The sequence below is a fragment of the Rhodnius prolixus genome, unplaced genomic scaffold (genome assembly GCF_049639745.1).
Source record: "Rhodnius prolixus isolate KJV_2025 unplaced genomic scaffold, Rpr scaffold_1, whole genome shotgun sequence".
Classification (NCBI taxonomy): Eukaryota; Metazoa; Arthropoda; class Insecta; order Hemiptera; family Reduviidae; genus Rhodnius; species Rhodnius prolixus.
In genome coordinates this window covers 12556480-12576053 of record NW_027411581.1, presented here as the reverse complement: position 1 = coordinate 12576053, position 19574 = coordinate 12556480, and the positions used below count along the sequence as shown (strand labels likewise).

The window sequence follows — 19574 nt, the reverse complement described above, 5'->3', positions numbered from 1 at the left end:
TTCGGGCTAGCTTTTTACGCAACAGGAAATGAACAATTTTTCTCTTTGATTTGTGAAATCACAAAGTTCTTTCGAATTTCTTGGACTGTTTCATTTTTTTTTTTCATGAAATTATTGTATTATTGTTACTTAAATATTACTTAGAAATTAGGGTTTTAAGCTGGAGATCATGCGACTTGTAAATCCATGTAAGACTCTCTAGTCAAGTGATCCGAGTAAGACGGACTGCCCTGGCCGAATCAAATTGAGACAGAAATATTTCCAGAAGATGAATCCTTTATTCCTAAGGCATGAGAAGATTTTTGTCTCTTCAGTGGGTATCAGTGTTGTCAATAGAAAACTCAGCCGATGGATTCACCGAAGACTAGTAATCCCCCCAGATAGGCTGAAGAAGGTAGAAGTTTACGTTATTTGTCTCGTGGCCACACTCAAGAGAGCACTCATTCAAAAAATATCAAGAAAGCAAGAAATTTATGCCATGAGGAGGCCTCAAAACCACTCAATGTTTTCGCTAACAACGGGGGTTTGACCAAGACGCAGATGATCCTGGATTCTTCTAGAAGCCTCTTTACAATTCATTATCTGAGTTGTGATTCAAACTGGGCTGCCGACTCTATTTTTGAAATCATTTTATAGAATCTTAACAATATTTTCACAGATTCAGTTAAAAAAAATTCTAGTGCAGCTTCTGACTTTTTGAAGCAGGAATCGTTAGATTACGATATGTGATTCCTTTTGATGGTCGAGAGAGACCAGAGGATATGCTAAGTAAAGCAACGAGAAAACAATGGACTCTACGAAAAGAAAAAGTTTTGTTGTTTGCAGATCTTCAAGAAGACAACTCAAGCTTTTTGTTTAATTTTTTGCGGTGCATAGAGAATAGAGGGATGATCTATTGACGCAAAATACTATTGCTTACATCATTTCTTATGTACTTTCCCTACCAATCACGTTCATTAATAATATTAATTTAGTCGGTATAAAAAAAAAAATTTGATTCCCAGATTTACAATTGTTCAAATTATTTACGATTAAACATCGATACTTCATTTACATATTATAATTGGATTGTGTTGTTTCATTAGCAAATAAGTTCATTACTGTATTAGTTATCTATACAATTAAGTTCCGTTAATGTAGGCAGTGTTTTTGTTGAAAAAGTAAGATGCATTATATAAAACAGAACAAAAACACGGAACTGGGTGAACTACATATGTATCTCTCTACACATGTACATTAAATGTAGATTTATTCTATAAATTCTAATTAACGTCTAAATTACGAAGAAATTTTAACTGTTTACATGTACTTTTGGTTAGTATGGCAGTGACGGCGGGTAGAGGTGTTGCAGTTTGTGTGCAATGCATGCATCCACTGTAGAGTAATATGTGGATTTTTTAACTGTCCCACTTACCTTATGAGCTGGTCTGATTGGACTGCTGAGTAGAACTGTATCTACAATTAAGTTCGGGAGATTTTAATTGTAAAACCTGTTGCATTTTTCTTTTTCTTAATCGGATAATAGCATTAGGTTTATTTCTGGACTGTGTTTAGCTTAACGATATATAATTTGAATAAAAACAATGGGGTTTTCATTTCGTTACAAAGAGCTTGACGTTGAAAAAGATCAGACAATGTGACGTATGATTTGAGTCATGGATATGAAAATAGCCGGAAACGATCAACGTCGAGAATATTTTGGACTTCTCTTAAATGAATAAATTATGTTAATTTTTTTTATACGAACGGAACTATTTAATTAACGATCAATATCTTTAAAAAAGTGTGACAATTTACTGGAACTGAATAATGTAATTTCAGAGCTGACATAGGAACAATAGCAACATCGGGACGGATTGAGACATCTGTACATTTAGCGTTGAAAGGTATTTATATCAATGATTCACCAAAACGGAAGTGCCGTTTTTAAATTGAAAAAAAGAAGGTTTACCCGAGATATTGCGCAACGTAGTTGATAATATTCTGAGCATCTAATCAAAGGTGATAATTTAGAAAAAAGAAAAACACCTTTTTTCTGACATGCGTTTTATCGATCTTAATTCGTTGTGATTTGCCTTTCGATTCTACACTCTTTCGCGAAGCAATCGAATCCGATTCGCTTGTTGCTAATAGCTTTGGCACAGAGCCGGGCGAATCACCAATATTTTTTACAAATATTGGAAAAGCATTTAGAATGTTTGTTGATGAATATTTTTAACTTAGTATTCAAATAAATTTGTACGTAAAAATTATACATTTGTTTAAGAAGTGTTGTTAAAAGTGGCAACTTATGAAGGAATAGACTCTTTAATTGTAACTCGAACGGCTTCAGCAATGATATAATTGATTTTATCCTGTATTATTTCATTTGGTTTGATGGTTTCGCATTCTTAAATGAATATTTTGAAACATTGTTAGCAGCCAATTATACTAAAATTTCGTCAATTTACTTGTAACTAACTTGGGAAACATTTTCTGTTGCAGGTGGCATGCCGCGAAGTTTGGTCACATGGTCGTATAGTCAGATCAGTGGTACGTTTGTGTGATCGTATCGTTTGGGAGAGCAGCAGTAGCGCGACCAGCAGTAGTAGCTCATCAACAAGTGACAACAATAGCGAGGTATCATCCACCACTTCGCCGGCGCACCATTCAGCTGACCAAAATCTGTTGGAAACTCCAACTAGACCGGCAACAACTTATCAGCAAAGAGCAACTAATAGACGAATATCTACTGTAGAACCTATAGAAGCTGGTAAATCAGCTAGAAACTTGGAGAGGCGGTGGCAATTATTGTACCTGTACTGTTTGGAACAGCAGTGCGCCATCGAACAGCAAGCTATCAGAATTAGACATCAGGTTAGTGTCGATCATTTGCTTCTTTGTTTTCTACCAAAAATATTGCAAAAACCATTTCGATGTAGCTAGAATCTCGGCTTTTATTCAATTAATCATTTATTGAAGTACATTGTAATGGTTTTGGAATTGTAACTTGTCAGGTTACCTTCAAGTTTTGTCTTAATTCATCTTGATGCGTCCGCAAAGTTGCTTTCTTATGAACATTGTTCATTTAATTGAACACAAATTCCTATTATCGGAAACTGTTTAGAGGACTAGGAAGATTGCTCCGGTTAGATAGTTGCTCCAAGCGAATGCTCAAGCCCAAAGCACGCAAGCAGACCACAAAGCCTGATGATATACCTCAAATCGTCTTCGTAGTTTCAGTGGTAGAGAACGTGTAGCGATCTCTTTTCCAGCCTAGTAAAACCTGCAATAACCACCAGCGGCCATTCTTATCCGGCTCATACGTCTTCCAATCATACTGAGCTCATCCAGTAACCCCAAACAAAGACTTAAAGACACTTATCCGTTGTTTTAATCAGATCTACTGTCAGTTTAGCGAAGAGTTTCGGTCCCTTCGAATGAACCTGTCGATTGTCCAGGTGGCCTCGAATTCTCTGCTGACTTGAAGACTGATTTCTCTATTCATTACCTGCTAGTAACTGCGTTCCGACGCCACCAGAGATTTGTTTCGAACTTGCTTGGGTCAATCGCTCACCATCTTATTGCCAAGTTGCACTACTACACTCTCTCGCCCTTCAGGATTTAGTGCACAGTCTGTATCCCAGCCTCAACTCAGGCTAGGCAACAAGTCAAACTTGATTCTTCACTTGAATTTTCAGCATCCAGCGATAAAAATGACAGATAATTGATGTTTAACAATTGAATTTCATCCTGATTTTTTAAATTCCTAGCCTTAATATCATATTTAAATTTGTATTTTAGATTTTTAAAATAACTGTTGATATAAAACGAAAACACAATTTTATTTAGGCACTGGTAAATTTTATTTAATACCTAATAATTACTTATTTTCGCTTTAAAATTTTTTCGTTAGCAAAATTAATAAAAGCGGTTACTCGTAAGTCGGCTACAAACAAGTGCTTTAATGACAGCTTTTGCCAGAGTTACATGTTTTAAAGTCACTTGTAGTTAATAAATTCAAAGCTTAGTTGCAATTATTGAATATTTATTGCACGAAAAACATATTTTCAAAAGTACATTATTGATTAGTTAGTTAAACGCTTGTCCTTAAATAGTCCCTTATTTGTTTTCGATTACATCGAAAAGTGAAGAGATGTTGATGTACAGAACATCCGCAGTTGCTCATCCTTTTTGCCTAAAAACGAAAAATTCGTTGTTTTTCTACGTCAATACTAATTTGAGAAACTTCGCTTACCTCAATCATCTCCAGCATTTTTTTACGTTCTTAAGAAAACTTCCCAGGCATATCTCTACCATAACAAAAATTATAAATAAAGGACGCCTATTTTGTTACAATAATGGAGAGAGGTAATTTAATTTGATACATTGGCCTAGAATTGCGCAAACAGTGGGCAATAAGATAAATATAATCACTTTTACAGCATGAAGGCCGTGCAGTTTTGATTAGTGCAATATTTTTGCGAAATCTGATCACTCATCTGCAACAGTTTAATGAACAAATAGAGAAATTACAAACCAGTCCTAATGTCCGTTCAAAAGTTCCATATTTGCTACGTAGATTGACCCAATATTTGTTAGCCTCAAGGCAGTTTAAAGAATTGTAGCCAGCTTTTCATGGAAAAAGAAAGGAGAGAAAATTGATGTGACTTACGAAATTCAATTACTTAAAGTATAACATCAATTTTTTCAAGCCTGAATCTAGTCCGCTTCAGTCCATGATACTTCTTTGATTGGACTTTTAGGCGTTGGACAAAATAGGCAGCATTTTATAAAGGCTGTTTTCAATTGTACTCCAGTAAGCAGCTCACGGGATACTTAACATCATCTTAGCTCTTCCTAAGTCCTTCACAATACCATTTATCAGTAACTTATTTCAACTAAAAGTGCTGAGACATCACAAGAATGACACAAACAGGCACTTGCAGCTACAAGAGACAGACAGATTTTCTCTCGTACTTCTTGCAGTTCCGGAATTTCCTTATGTAAGGTCCAAGATTTCTTCCAATCTACTTTCAAATCTATCAAACGTCTGAGATCTCATCTCGCAAACCTGCGATTCCCAAAACATGAGGTAGAACATACCAGAGATGGTTCTTTGTGCCCAAATTAATGATGTAACCGTATTAATGACATCTTGGCTCTAAAAAGAGGAACTGTATACTAAAAACTGCATCATCTATTGCCCTCAATGCAATTCTAGAGCAATTTTATAAATTAAACTTGATATTGCTTCCAGATAATGAATATAAACAATTTTTGTCTGCATTTATGCTCGTAATTTAAACAAGGAACAACAAGTTGTCTTGCATTTTTTATTATTTTGTTAATATATTCTGATTGTAGTTGTTTTCTCTAGAAAAACATTTAAACAGAAATTCATTCACCTTCAGAGTGTAGCTTATTACTTTCTATCGGTACGTAGTGAAAATGGGGCCCGCATGTTCCAACTACCTATAATTGCGCTTGACATGAGAACAGAGAATTATTGGTGCCAATATTTTAACTTTCTTGAATTTAATTTTGTATTACATACTTTATGACTACATACAAGATTATAATTATAAATTGGTGACGTACTTTGTTTTCTTACTTACAGTATGCAAATCGCAGAAAATGACTTTCTTTTTTCTCTGTATTGCATTTCTGAGTGAATTCTTGTGAAGTATTTTGCTACGGAGAGAGAGGGCTAAAGAAAAGTATGATGACGTAGTTTGCTCAGATTTAATTGTCGAAAATATTTCAATCAATCATCGTACCAATGCATTATGCAGTAATGATCGCGAATCTATTTGCGCCTGATTGTCGGCTAGTATTAATTATCTTTTACTAGCACTTGATGGTCCGTGAAATTAACGGCCATATTTTGGGTAATATCGTTTAGTAAATGATCTATCCATCTTGGATAGATCATTTTAAATCATTATCCATCATCGTTAGGGATGGAAAGTTCTCATATTGGCTCCTTGCGCACTGCATCTTCTTGAACTTTCACAAAATTAATCACTGTGTTGACAATCTCTGGCTAATCATTACAATCATTACACTAATCAGGAGACTTGGGCTTTAAATATAAATTAGGAATAAACACACTTAATAAGTACACAAGTGAATGGAAATTATATTTAAATACATTTCCGGATTAAAGCTGCAAGTTTTTGGAGAGAAAATCGAATCAGAGGAAAAAACAACTGTGGAAGTGAGAGAGAGTTGAGATTTCGCCTTTCTAGAAGTAAGACCTGCGAATTTTAACGTGATAGCGTATTCGTAAGACAAAGTTTGAAGTTGTTTAGAGTCAGGAAGGTTTTAGACTGATGAAACCGGTCCAGTGGTCTTTACATTGTAAATAGAGTCTTTGGCTAGACTAGTACAGACTCTCCTGACATCCTACAATATTTAGTCTCCATCTTGGAAAGCAGAGTACTGCTACATCTTGGTACTGATGTTGACAACAAATGATCAGTCTTAGGCATTCTTTTAGACATGCAGCTTTTCTTTTCTTCTCCACCTCGTAGTATCTGGCCTCTCATTTGGAACTTGTTGATACTAGTTATCGCGGTTGAGTTTTCAGCTTACATCTTCCAGTTTCTAGCTGATAATCAAAAAATGTAGCGCGGCTTTTCCGAACCTATCTTATTCAAAAAGCAGATAACATGCTTTGCTTTATATTGTTATTGCGTATAACAAAATTATAAACAATCAGCTGTCTTTTATGAAATCCATATTTAAGCTTGTTTCATTATGTGCAGAAGAAAGAGGATTAAGTGCTAGGCAAAAGCCTAATTAGGTTAAGTCAGACAGATTGGAATAGTCCCCGTTTAATATTATTGCCATTAATTGCAGTTACAGCCAGAGGCGAAAAGATTGTTAATTGCTTACTTTCTTCGCCAGAGACCAGTTGCGCACTTTGGTGTAGCTACTACCGAACCAAAAAACAACCACTATAGTTGTAATTATGTTTTTGTAAAAAAAAATCTCTTTTTCCATTCAATTTTAGCAGATTCATTTCATTTTTAGCTTTTAATTTCAAAAAAATTTAGTCATTAAATATTTACAACTAATATGGATACTGTCACGATTTATTTGAATAGTACCCACGTAGGTGTATAATAATATAGTAATAGATAATTTTCGATTTTCATGAAGCACAGGGGATAGTTTTGACCTTGGAATTTGATACTATTTTTAGTTTAGTTCTTTTAAAGGAAATCACGATTTTTGTTTTTGAACATTATTACGTCAATTCCGGAAAACAGTTCTTTCTTTTTTTGGTTAAGTTTTGTTTTGATATACACGCAACTTCTGTATAAACTATTAGCTGTTCGTATAGTTTTGTTTGTAATACAACTAACCTTGGTTGGTTTTGTTGTACTCATTAAAGGTATGAGGTTTGCTGTGAAAATATTTTCTTTATTTTATTTTTTTGTTAAACTATTGAAAACTATTGATATAATAATGGTAATTTTCTAATATTTCTGTTTATAGTTAGTTATATGCTAGTTTTTTTCAGCCCAATTTATCGAAATATAATGTGGTTTTAGTGGTTTTAAGTTCTGATATTCTTGTAAAATATTGTTAGTTTTATTTCCATTGAACATCATTCGCCCGTGTGCCCAATTCTGGTTGGTACAGAAAGTAACAGATTTGACTAACAGAGTCTATATTTCCTGTGTACCTTCCTTAAATGTAGTTCTATTAGTTGTAATTTTCACTTTTAGCTCATATACGTGAGTTGAAGTTTATAGCTTTGATTCAGTTCATGAACATAGGGATTTTCTTTTGAATCTACTGCGAAGTATTCAAAATAATGAGAAAGACAAGAGCTGCATTATTTCTGTGCCGAAAAATAGAAATAAACTAGGCTCAGTGTTGGTGGCTTAAAAGGAAATCCACCACCATTGTGCTTACGCTTTGATAGAATACTTACTTACTTAGTGGGCCTTGGCTTCCCCAACAATACTCCACCAGTCCTCTCTACACATGGCCCTTCTCTTCCAGGTTTTGACAGAATGCTTCTCCTTAATAAGTCAAAACACTGGTGCCTACTCCTAGTAAATAAGGAAGAAGGAGCCTGCCTTGTAGTAGCAACATAAAAAGAAACTTCAGGAAAACGCAAAACACATTTCTGGGACCAGCGACAGACTCTCCTCGACGCACTAGAATTGATTCACTTCACGGAGATTGCATCCATTATCCCCGTACACTCTACTATCCAAAATCGTCTGCTCATACTCCTTTCTATCCTAGACTGTCATCCTAATCCACTCTGTCGCGACATAGCCTCTTACGTTCCTTCTATTCCTTTCAGACACAAAAGAATAAAACAGATACTCCTCCATAACTCACTACACTAGCTGCAGGTTTTTCCTTTCCTTTTTTCTCTGCATATTTATCCTGCTCATCTTAACCTTTCTACTGGCTCTGTTATGAAGGTTACAATGTTTTGTACATTATACTTCATTATTTATTTTTCATTGAAATAAATATTTATTCTATTCTATTCCAGCAAATAAGGATAACAAAAGCGTTCAGTAAAATTTTCACTATTAGTAGGAATTGGCTAATTGCACGCGTAATAATTACGATGCGAGAAATTAGTTCTGTTATTGTATTTTGTATTATCTATCTGCAAATACACTTAGTTTAAAGTTAAAAAAAGAAAAAACCTGGAATGAATGAATATGTGTATGGCAAGAGAGAACCGGTAAGCGGTACATATCCAACCATTTAGGGTAAGTTAGAGGTCAACATTCCCTCTCGGTGGTAGTTAGCGTTAATGCGCTAGGACATGTTAGTTCATCCACCACCATCCTGGTCAGCCAGCCAGAGAGGCAGACTATCTCCAAGTGCGAGGAGAGAGAGCAGATCGGACTCCACACAGCTAAGAGACAAGTGTACCCAGAGCGGCGTTCTCTTCAGTCTTAAGGTCGTGACAGCCTCCGGCAGCCATTCCTTGACCTTCTCATTATTACTACCAATTTTGTGCTAATGCTTAGTAAGAGACTTTGTGTAAACATTAGGTCAGTTTTTGTTCCGCATTTCCACCGTTCACTAAGATTAGGTGAGAAAATTGTTATTTTATTTGGTTATATCCGTATTTCTATCTTAACGTATTTGGTAATTGTATGATTTCCATTTTGGTTTGTTTCAAAGGTTAGTTCACAATTATTATACTGTGTTCTCATTACTTCCTGCATTTCATCCTAACTTGGCGAGTTTCTTTCGTTAGTTATGGAGCATGATTAGCGTGGTTGCAACCACTTGGAAGTAGTTGCTATTATTTATTTATGAGGCGCGGTTGCTTATTATTAACAAGATATGCGGAACCGTTTCTTAGTCTACTTCATCGAAAGTTCAAAGATTTCAAATGCTTACTATTATTTCTGAAGCTGAGCCAGTTTTATGTAATATTGAGCCTCTCTTTGAATGACTGAAAAACAAAAACTTGCTTGTTTCCTCTTAGCTGATTCCAAATTTTCATTCGAGATTGGTTCATTAGATCTGTTTAGAGAAATTTGACTTCCGTGCATGTAGCTTTTTATCAATATTTAGTCTCTTACATATTGTTCTCTTCTAGATAAGGTGGAAGTAAAATACGTAACATATGTTATGTATCTCCTCGTTTTAGAAGCTGGAGTACAAATCATCTTCATTTGTGCATTGCATCATTTGTTAAAGTTCTAGTACTTCATTTGTACTTTTTTCACTTCTCTTTTGTTTGCCTATGTACTTTTCTTTTTTGACATCCGAATCCGTTTACCACGAAAGTAATAGAGCGTGCTATGGCGAATGAAATCATTGATTTTTAGCGACCCCACCATGTATTGCAAGATTTATTTACGTTTTTGTTCTCGACTAGAACATTTCCTAAGTCCTAATTCCTTTCCAAGACGATTTCATAATTAGTAATTATAATTTTAGAGCTGATATAATAAGGGAAGAGTTGATCTGTGATGATGCTAGATCACCCATTGTTCTCAAAGATTAGGTCTTGGAGAGTACTTGTAGAAGCATACCATATGTTGTTCTACATTGTTTCTTTTATATCCCACCAGAGGCCGGATTATATCAACAACTTGACCTAAATTCTTGGTCTTCACGTATTCTCCAAGCGTTATCGTTCTTTCCACCGCTCTCCAATGTTACCTTTCAGTATTCTTGTCTCTTTCTTTTTACCATTATTGTACATTACATTGTAGTTCATGTATTATTTTTTTTCGTAAATATCTCGTCATGTTTACTAAAAAAACTTCTTTATCTTCTTTTTTGTACTGTAGTGCATTGTATCTGCAATTTTACTACCACATAGTAATGTGCATATTTTGTTTATTGTATATCGCTATGTGCATTCTAATGTACATTATTTCAATAATAATAAAGAAGTTGTTTTTAAAAACATAAACGAAACATAAAACGTTCTCTGCATTTGCAATTCAACTGTTCGTTCTGTTTTTTGTGAGATATAATCGTAGAGAATATTTCCTGTGGTGGTAGCTTTTGTTTTTTGCATTATATTTCTTGATCATTCGGTGTAGAAAGGCTCCTTATTGAATGCTGAAGTTTCAGTAGTAGGACTTTGTCGTGAAGTCCTGTATTTGTGCTTCCTGCGAGCTCATTCTATAAAGTTCATGAAAATCGGTTCACGCGTTTAGGCGCTACGTTGTTTACAAAAAAGGTATCAATAAGAACAAGAACAATTTTTGAAAATGCCGTTTTTTCTCATTTTCAGCATCTTTTTTCTCAAAATCTATCAGATCTAGGTTGTTGCAAAAAAAAAATACAGTTGTAAAGGAGAATTTTCCCTATATTATAAAGAAAATTTGTGAATTTTATCTTTTATAGAAAAAGAGAAAAAAATTGTCAAAGTTGGGTGTTTTTCAACGTTACGCTTTTTCCTGCAGTTTTTTACGATCAACCCTTATACAACTGTCCTACCGGACAGTTTTAATTAGGTAAATCGGAATTTTATCTTTTTAAATGTTGTAGGTTCTTCAGGGAACTCAGCATCCTGTGGTGATCTAGTTTAATGGCAACATAGACAACTCTTTATGGCAATCATCCCCACTGATAACGGCAATAGGGTTCAAGAAGTAATGTTTGTAATTCTGTCCGTACACAAACCATCTACTCTGAAGCGGAAATGCAGTAAGACAGTTCTTACCCACACTAGACACCAGCTATTGCAGTCAAGCGAAAGTATTACATGCAAAACTTGGTATTATAGATAGTGAATTGCATAAGTATTTGATAATTGCTAGTGCATTATATCTGCCCATCAACCAAGTCAAAGTCCTTATAAAATTGTCACTGTATTAAATGACAGGTCCAGTAAAAACCGTATTTGCCTAGCTAAAAGGTAATAATTATTCCACAAACGTAACACAAATATAAAATCAAAAATGTGAGACCAATTAAAAGGATCTTATTCGCTAACTCCAAGTGAATCAGTCAAAACTACCCACCCTAGTGAAAGAAAGTAACCTTCTTTTTTGTGGGTTTGCGAATTTAGTGGGAGGTTTTATTAATGCAACTTCCGAACTCTACACAGCCATCTTCTCCTTATAGTCACCTGTGGATAACTTTACAGCTTGTTAATTAAGATATGAAGTAGATCCTTTCAGAGGCAGGAGTCAAATTGAAAGAATTTCTAAATTTAAATTGATATAAACTAGACTGACATTAAAAACTTTTAAGTGCGGATTCGTCATGATTTGCTTAGTGCTTTTTGGAGCTAATCTATTATCTACCGGCTGTTGAAAATCCCTCGACGATTAACCAATGCTCCATCTAACAGGAACATTCCTATCCCAATTTCCATTTAGATTTTCAATTAACCACATGGACATCTGTCCAGAGGTCACCTAATGGTGAGAACAAGACCATCTTGTGATGAAATCCCTTCCACCACCTTACCCACACTACTACTCCTACGTCATGTTGGTCTTTTCAACATACGTTATGCTAGTTTATTTGTTCCACATCTGGTACATTGTTGACTCTACCAAGTTATATTCCTGTATGCGCTATATTTAGAACCTGAGTGATGTAGAATCCTGTATGTGCAGCATATTGTTTCACATATGTTGTTGTTTGTATTGATATAATGAAACCGCAACATACAACTATTAAGTATTCATTCATAAAACAAAACAAATCAAATAATGGAATAAGGAAACTATTTGTCATTCAGTCAACAATGAAAGATTGTAGCCAGTTGCTTTATTCATCAGTCAACATTAACTGAAACTAATTTCGTAAAACAATTTTAAATTACCTATTACTTTGTTAGCCATAACGATAACTTTGTATTATAGATTAGCAACATTTTTCTCGAAATCTATTAGATCTGGATTGTTGCAAAAAAAATTACGGTTATAAAGGAGGGTTTGCCCTATATTATAAAGAAAATTTGGGAATTTTATCTTTTATAGAAAAAGAGAAAAAAATTGTCAAAGTTGGGTTTGTTTTTCAACGTTACGCTTTTTCGTGCAGTTTTTGATGGTCAACCCTTATACAACTGTCCTACCGGACAGTTTTAATTTGAATAAATAAGGGATTCGAGTGACTGTTTTTACTTTAATTGGAGTAAAAAATATTCTAACGTAAATAAATTATTTATTTCAGTTTTAATTGTATGAGATTACTAAAGCTTTACTGATTGTTGGTCTCATATGTTTCTAAGTTTACTTATTTACTTAAAAACAAAATCAATGTACATGTCCAAGTTCAAATGATACGACATTAATGATTGATTAGTTGTCAAAATGTTGGTAGTTTTAAATGAAGCTGGTTATGTCTTCATCACTAAGTGATGTGGTTGAACAACAGTGTTGTTCTTCACTAAATATAACTCTCGATAACCCTCCCGCTCGGATCTTAGTTCCATAATAGGGGAATATTCCTAGTTATAACACTAACCGACATTATAGAATTCGGAAAATTAATCATATCCTAAGAGTAGCTTACTGTCGTCAAGTTTTATAGTTTTGTGCATTCTGTTAGTGACCGTTTTGTCTGGGGGTTTGCTCTGTTAGATGCAGTTACTGCATGACTGGCCGATATAATTCTTAGCAATTACAACAGACGGCTGCTGTTAGTGTGTATCCGTTACGCCTCTTTGTTACCTTCATTCCCTTCCATTGAACATTGCCTTGCCCAGTGGATAGTGCACTATTATTGCACACATCAGTTATAATCCACACTATAATAATTTTTATATATATAAAATGTTTATAACCACTTTCATTTAATTTTTCAATTAAAATTAATAACAAAAAGCGATTATATCCGTACATAAAAAACACAAATATGTGCGAGCTAGAAAACGGTGAATGTATTCTTAATCAAATTAAATACAATTCTTAAATCCAAATTATTGAAAGTAGATTTTTGACGTAAAATGTAATTCTGACTAAAAATTAATCATTTTTACCAAATGGGTTTGACCAAATTCATTTCCAAAACAGCTGTTCAAGAAAAGTTTTTTTGATTACAAGTAGGTACTAGGTAGGGTGAAGGGACCAGTAATTGACTGCTTAAGAAAAAATTCGAGTTTAAGATAGAATAACTTTCGTTATTTTGGCTCCAGGTGTAGGCTGTAAAGTTGTACCGCTCCAGTAGGATGTATTCTATTTTATTAATATTTTAAAAGCAGTAAATTCGATCTTTATGTCAACCAAAAATGATTTTTTTTGGAAATATGTCAATGACCCAGTAATTGACATACCGAATTTTCGGTGGAACCAGTGTTTGACATGGGGTGGGACCAGTAATTGACATACAAATATATTCATGAAACGACATAAGGTATGCATTCAAAATCACTTTTAAATCTAAATAAATCACTTAAATCACCTAAATCACTTTTTCAATTGGATTTATAACAAAAATTAGTCTTATTCATAATTAATTACAATCAGTTTTTAAATAGGCAAACCTAAATAATCTAATATTTTTTCAACTTTACCCTTTTTTATGCAGTTTTTGACGATCAATTCTTACACAACTGTCCTACCAAGACAGGTAATTTGAAGAACAGCCCTTACTTTCAATAGTACCAAGGAGATATTAGCTAACATGCTTGTTAGATCGTACACAATGTCTGTCGGCTCGCCATTATCTTTTTCTCTTAATTCTTCCGCTCTCTTATACTTTCAAGTTACCGCTAAATATTTTGTTACTTAAACCTTTTTTTGGGAACTTTTTTGGTTCTCACTTTACCAAACTACCCTCTCTACTTCCGATTAGACTATGTGGCCACATCCTTGTTTCATTCAATCCGCCTATAACGCTGCTACCGATGGCATCTACGTGTCTTTGGGTTCGAGTTGTTGGTGCTTTCTAGTGAACCAAATTTCTCCTACACTTCCTTTCTTTTGGAGCGCTTCGCTAATATTTTCCACAATCTGTGCTGCCAGTGTCATTTGCTTCGAAACCAAACTATCTGAATGTAATTCATTCTTACTTTCTGCATCTATTCAGTATTTTATTGTTTATTATTACTGAGTTACCTCTTGGGCACATGTATATATACATTGTGTGCACGTTCATCGCGTCCCGCCACAGGTTGTAAGCATTCGCACTTATAACAGTAATAAATAAATGAATCGTCAATGAAAAAAAAACTAGATTAAAAAATATATATCTGTTATTGACTCTTTAACTTGGAAAAGATAGGTATTAATATACACATACCTACAAATAAACCACTGATATTCACATAACTAGGTAACCAATTGACAAAAATATGTGTTATTAAAATAGGCACACCATAAAAGAAAAAATGAATGAAAAAACAAAATATTCTTTCGGAATACATAGGAAATGAACATCATAATATATCTTATGTAATTGATAATTAGCCACTTGAAATCACAAGCCATTTGAAAACCTCACACATCAACGGTTTTATTAAATTGGTAACGTTCTCCATAAAGTAGTATAGGGCGATCCAACCTTCACGTCTTTGAGAATTAAAAATGGTTTTCATACCGATTTCATTTTTTTTAAATACAGATTAGCCTATGGGATGCTATATATTCGTCTTCCGTCAACATGTCTGTCAATTGGTAAATACAATATATCTTACAATCTTTTTTATGTTATTAATGTGTAACATCACTAAGTCACCAACTCTCCACGTATGTTTGATTTCGCACCTCGTACTTCTCCTGAGGGAGCTTCATTTTTCCCCTGGCCGTTTTATTTGATGGAATTCTATGGTTCAACCATTTCTTCTTTGTCATGTGGCTAGGACCCAAAACTGAGGGAGAAAGAGAGATTTTCCAACTCCGATAAGTGGGCGTCGTTTTTATCAATCACGTAGGCCTCGGAAGCTGTTCGGCGATCACGACTGTTCCAGTTTGTTGTTCATACATTGTTGTTCTCTACAGAATAATCATTCTGCATGTCCTCTTGGAATAAGGCGTACATTTGCTAATTCATTAATTTAAACACATTTTGTTGGAAGTTTTACTATTTATTTTATGTTGCCGATTTTTATCAATGATTTTATTTTACAATGTATTGAATTTTTAATTATAATAAAATTTACCAACCTATCTTATCATTTTCCCAGGAAGTCAATCACTGGTCTCAAACAAAAAAGCTGTAGGACTAGTAATTGACATACATGTCAATTACTGGGCAGATTGCCGTTTCAAGGACCAGTGATTGACAGCCCCATTTTAATCCTCAATGCTTCTTATAATTAAAAAAAAAAACTACATAAATGAAATCTACAAGTAATACTAATTATAACAGAACATTGATAACCACACGAATATATGAACAAATAAACGAAAAATAAGAAAAAAGGAAAATTATTTTCTTATCAATCCTCCTTAGCAACGGCTTGTTTTTTCCTTGATTTTGAACTTTTAACACAAATAACCTTGCACTGATACCAAGGAACCTTCCAATAATTAATATTTTTCTGGAACTCCTACCCAAAGACTTCTCAATATCGAAATTGAAAGAATCACCACTAAAAACGGCTCATATTCCTTATAATACCAGTTTATTTCTGGTATGTCAATTACTGGTGCCCAGTCAATTACTGGTCCCTTCACCCTATATGTATATTTTTTTTTTACATTTTGATAAAAATTAAGCGAGAAGTGTCTTCAATTTGTGTATTTTATCATTATTTTAAGTCGTAATTGGTTTTGGAACAGCCATATTGGGCAATAATGCATCAATTTTCTCATATTTTAAAGACAATTAAAATTATTCCATTAATATAGAAAAACATTCATTACAGGAACTTCCAGTCGATTAGTCATATTCTTTTTGATAGAATTTACGTATCACCCTCGGTCCATTGGAAGAAGAGAGTTGACGCAAAACAATGAATGTTTAATTGTAATCTTCATTCTCATGCAACTTAGAAAGAGATTGATGCTTACATTGTTCATTCTAATCGTATCTGCACTTATCAAATTATTACTAATATTGTTCGCTCATTATTTATTTAACTGCCCATCAAAACAATGTTACTTCTGATTGCATTTCAAGATTACTGTCAGTGGCTCTAATTACTGGAATACTTCTCTTATCACGGGAGTACCATACAGTTCCATCTCCTCTTATCTTTATTAAATGCTCGTATAAAAAACTATTCTGTAAATGTAAACGGAAAAAAGAAGTAAGGATCAAAATGGTGCCCTTTTATATGGAGAAGCATTCCTTCATTGAACCTGGTGTTTTTATATTTTGACCCACAATATTTTAGGACGTGCTTTCTATTCAATTCAATTAGACAATTTTATTAAATTAACAAACTGCTAGAATAATATCATTGTGGTTTCTACTCTCAGAAAAAGAAAAAAAGAGGAAATATTACGGTTTGTTGTTAAGAAATAATTTCTTTAGCTTAAGTTATTTGTAATTGAGGAAGAAGTTCATAAATAATTATTTGTGCTTGTCCTTGTTTCAATGTACAATTGTTCCATTTCCTTTTGTACCATTGTTCATTCTTTTGGACTCCAGTTCCCTCTTTGTGCTATCTAAAATACTACTTCTTTCGTCTGTACCTGTTTTGATCAATGTACAAGAAATCTAAACGAAATTTCATGAATAGATAATTGATTTCTTTGTGGTCAAATAGGTAACTGGCAATTACGTATTCCGAAGTTAGTTCTTGTTGAATATGATTCCTTATTGTGCCACCTATTGTCTCAGAGCTAGACAGGTTCAGTCTCAGTCTTTAGAAGCAAAGTAGAAGCCAAATACTCTACATTTACAAAACTAAAAACATTTCTGTTGGTACCTTTTTTATAAATAAACTTAACGAAGCGTTGGCCTTGCTAATTGTTAACTTATTTAATGTAGGTATAACAAAAAAATAAAGCACGAACTTACCGGTCTGTCTCAAGGTAAGCTGCTCTTGTGGTTCATTAAATGATTGTAGTGGGAGTTCAGTGCAGTTTTATCTGCATTTTTATGATTAACTGTAACCCTTCTACCGTTTATAGGTTAGATTTAATTAGTTTCCTAAGAAGGTAAAACTATTTTTGCTAATAAAAATGCGTACCACATCAAAAATTCAGCCTGCGGTGAAATTTGCCTATTTTAGAACAAAATTGCGCATTAGCCAAGCCAAAAAGAATCTTCTCTCTCTATTCAGATAATAGTGCTTAGATTTGCATTAACATATTATGATTGGGCAAAACAAGAACAAATCCTTGGAAACTAAACGTTTATCTATCCGCAATCGAGAGGAGAGACCCACAATCGGTTCTCGTTAGAGGGCATCGTACCGCCTAGCCAGAGTTAACAGACTTACATCATCCACAGCCTTGCTCTTTGCCAATGATTTGCACACGCACATCGTCGATCTTATTCATTTACATTCATGTACAAAGCTAGCTCCAAATCGCCCACCTACTTCTTTCTCACAATACAAATATTAGCCCTGATCATTTTTATTTTTTATTTTTTTCATTTTAATATTAACTCTATAAAGTTCCTTTAATGGTGTTAATGCGTGGGTGAGAATGGTCTCTTAAAATTATACTTTTTCTATATAGAATAAACAATACCCTAATTTTTTACATTAACTATTGTGGCTCGCAGACAAATTACCCAATGAAGTTATGCAATCTCTGGCGCATATATAAAAAATAAGATTTTATAAAATAGCGTTCTAATCTTTAGCATGATTTACTTTCATTTCAGCTACTTTTTCAAGCATTGTTGAGTATTCCCAAGCATAAAATAAAATTTTCTACTTTTTAACTTGTAGCTGTTATTCATCTGCACGACTATGATATTCAGATAAAATAATTGGCTACAAATAAGATTAATATTCTAAAATTAACGAGAAAAAAATGTCCAGCTTTATTTCTGTGAATAACGCCAATCGATTGTACAAATCCACTGCAATTTCACCTTGTAAATGCTAAAAAATTGCTTTTAAGCTGACAATATCCTTTTTGTTTTCAAGACTAATAAGGCATTAATGCTAATTTGTTAGTTAGTATGTCGTATTGGTTATGGTCAGACTGTATTGCTCGTAAAAGCATCGACTGCTTTCTCAGCAAGTTATTTGTAATTTTTTTCCGTAATAAGTTAGATTACAACTCAATAAGAGTTTATTGTATTTTTCTATTCGAATAAAAACTTTGTGATAACCTCAGTGCAAAGTTATTGCAGAAAAATAGTGACCATCCTTATTAGGTACTCGAAAGGCTACACTTTATTTTATTAACTCTTATTTCTTTTATTATACTTTTAAGTTCCCATAATCGATGGAGGATTTTTTCCTAATTATTTTTTTAATTCATTATAAAAATATTAATCCAAATTTGCCGACAGTTGAAGGTTACAAACAATATAACTTCAAATGTACTAGGTTATGTAATTATGTATATCGCGCCGTGGGAGGCGATTTAGACCTACCAGTTTTCTGACAGGTAGTAGCCGTGCCGAGTGATTACTGATTTAAATCTCAAAAAATTGGGTTATTAAAGTAATTATCTGACTGTTATTGCAGTTATCTGCCATTAGAACTGGAATATTGTTATATAATTGCTCAGGAGATTAAGATTTATTCTCTATCTCTCAGTTTTCTTTCATCTTTCTCATTTCTGCAGAAAATTGTTCGTATGTTCATATATTTTTACATCTCTTTGTTTTTTGGGAAGTTAAGTTACAAAACGGAAGTAGAATTTGGTTTGCCCCTCTCAAAAACAAGTTCCAACCAGTTTCATTTTTATTTGCCTTTTGTATTGCATTCTTGGGAACTTGCTTTTAGCAAGAGTTAAAGAAACCAATTGACTCCCATATTCTTTTTTATGGTAAGCGTTGTTTTTTTTGAAAATGAAACTTTAATCTGTTTGCAAACTAAATTCCCATCGTGGGGGGAAAAATTGACTTTCTAACGGTCCAAAATCTTTTGAAATAAATACTGTATTTTTAAAATATTCTTTTTCATTTTTAAATTAATGAGTCCTCAAATGCCAGAAGAGAAACAAATCAGAATGAAAATATGCGATAATTTATTTATTTTTTAAATTCATGCAGAGAAATTTAAATTAATTAATATAGATAATTCTTAAATATTGCTAGCGGTA

General features: G+C 33.6%; 1 protein-coding gene across 1 annotated transcript in view; it reads left to right on the top strand.

Moving 5' to 3' along the window:
* Positions 1-19574, top strand: part of klar (klarsicht) — a 337779-nt gene that overhangs the window by 200019 nt on the left and 118186 nt on the right. Inside the window, exon 9 of the mRNA XM_074129074.1 lies at positions 2485-2856. Coding sequence (XP_073985175.1) covers positions 2485-2856 — 372 coding nt within the window. The remainder of the gene's footprint in view (positions 1-2484; positions 2857-19574) is intronic.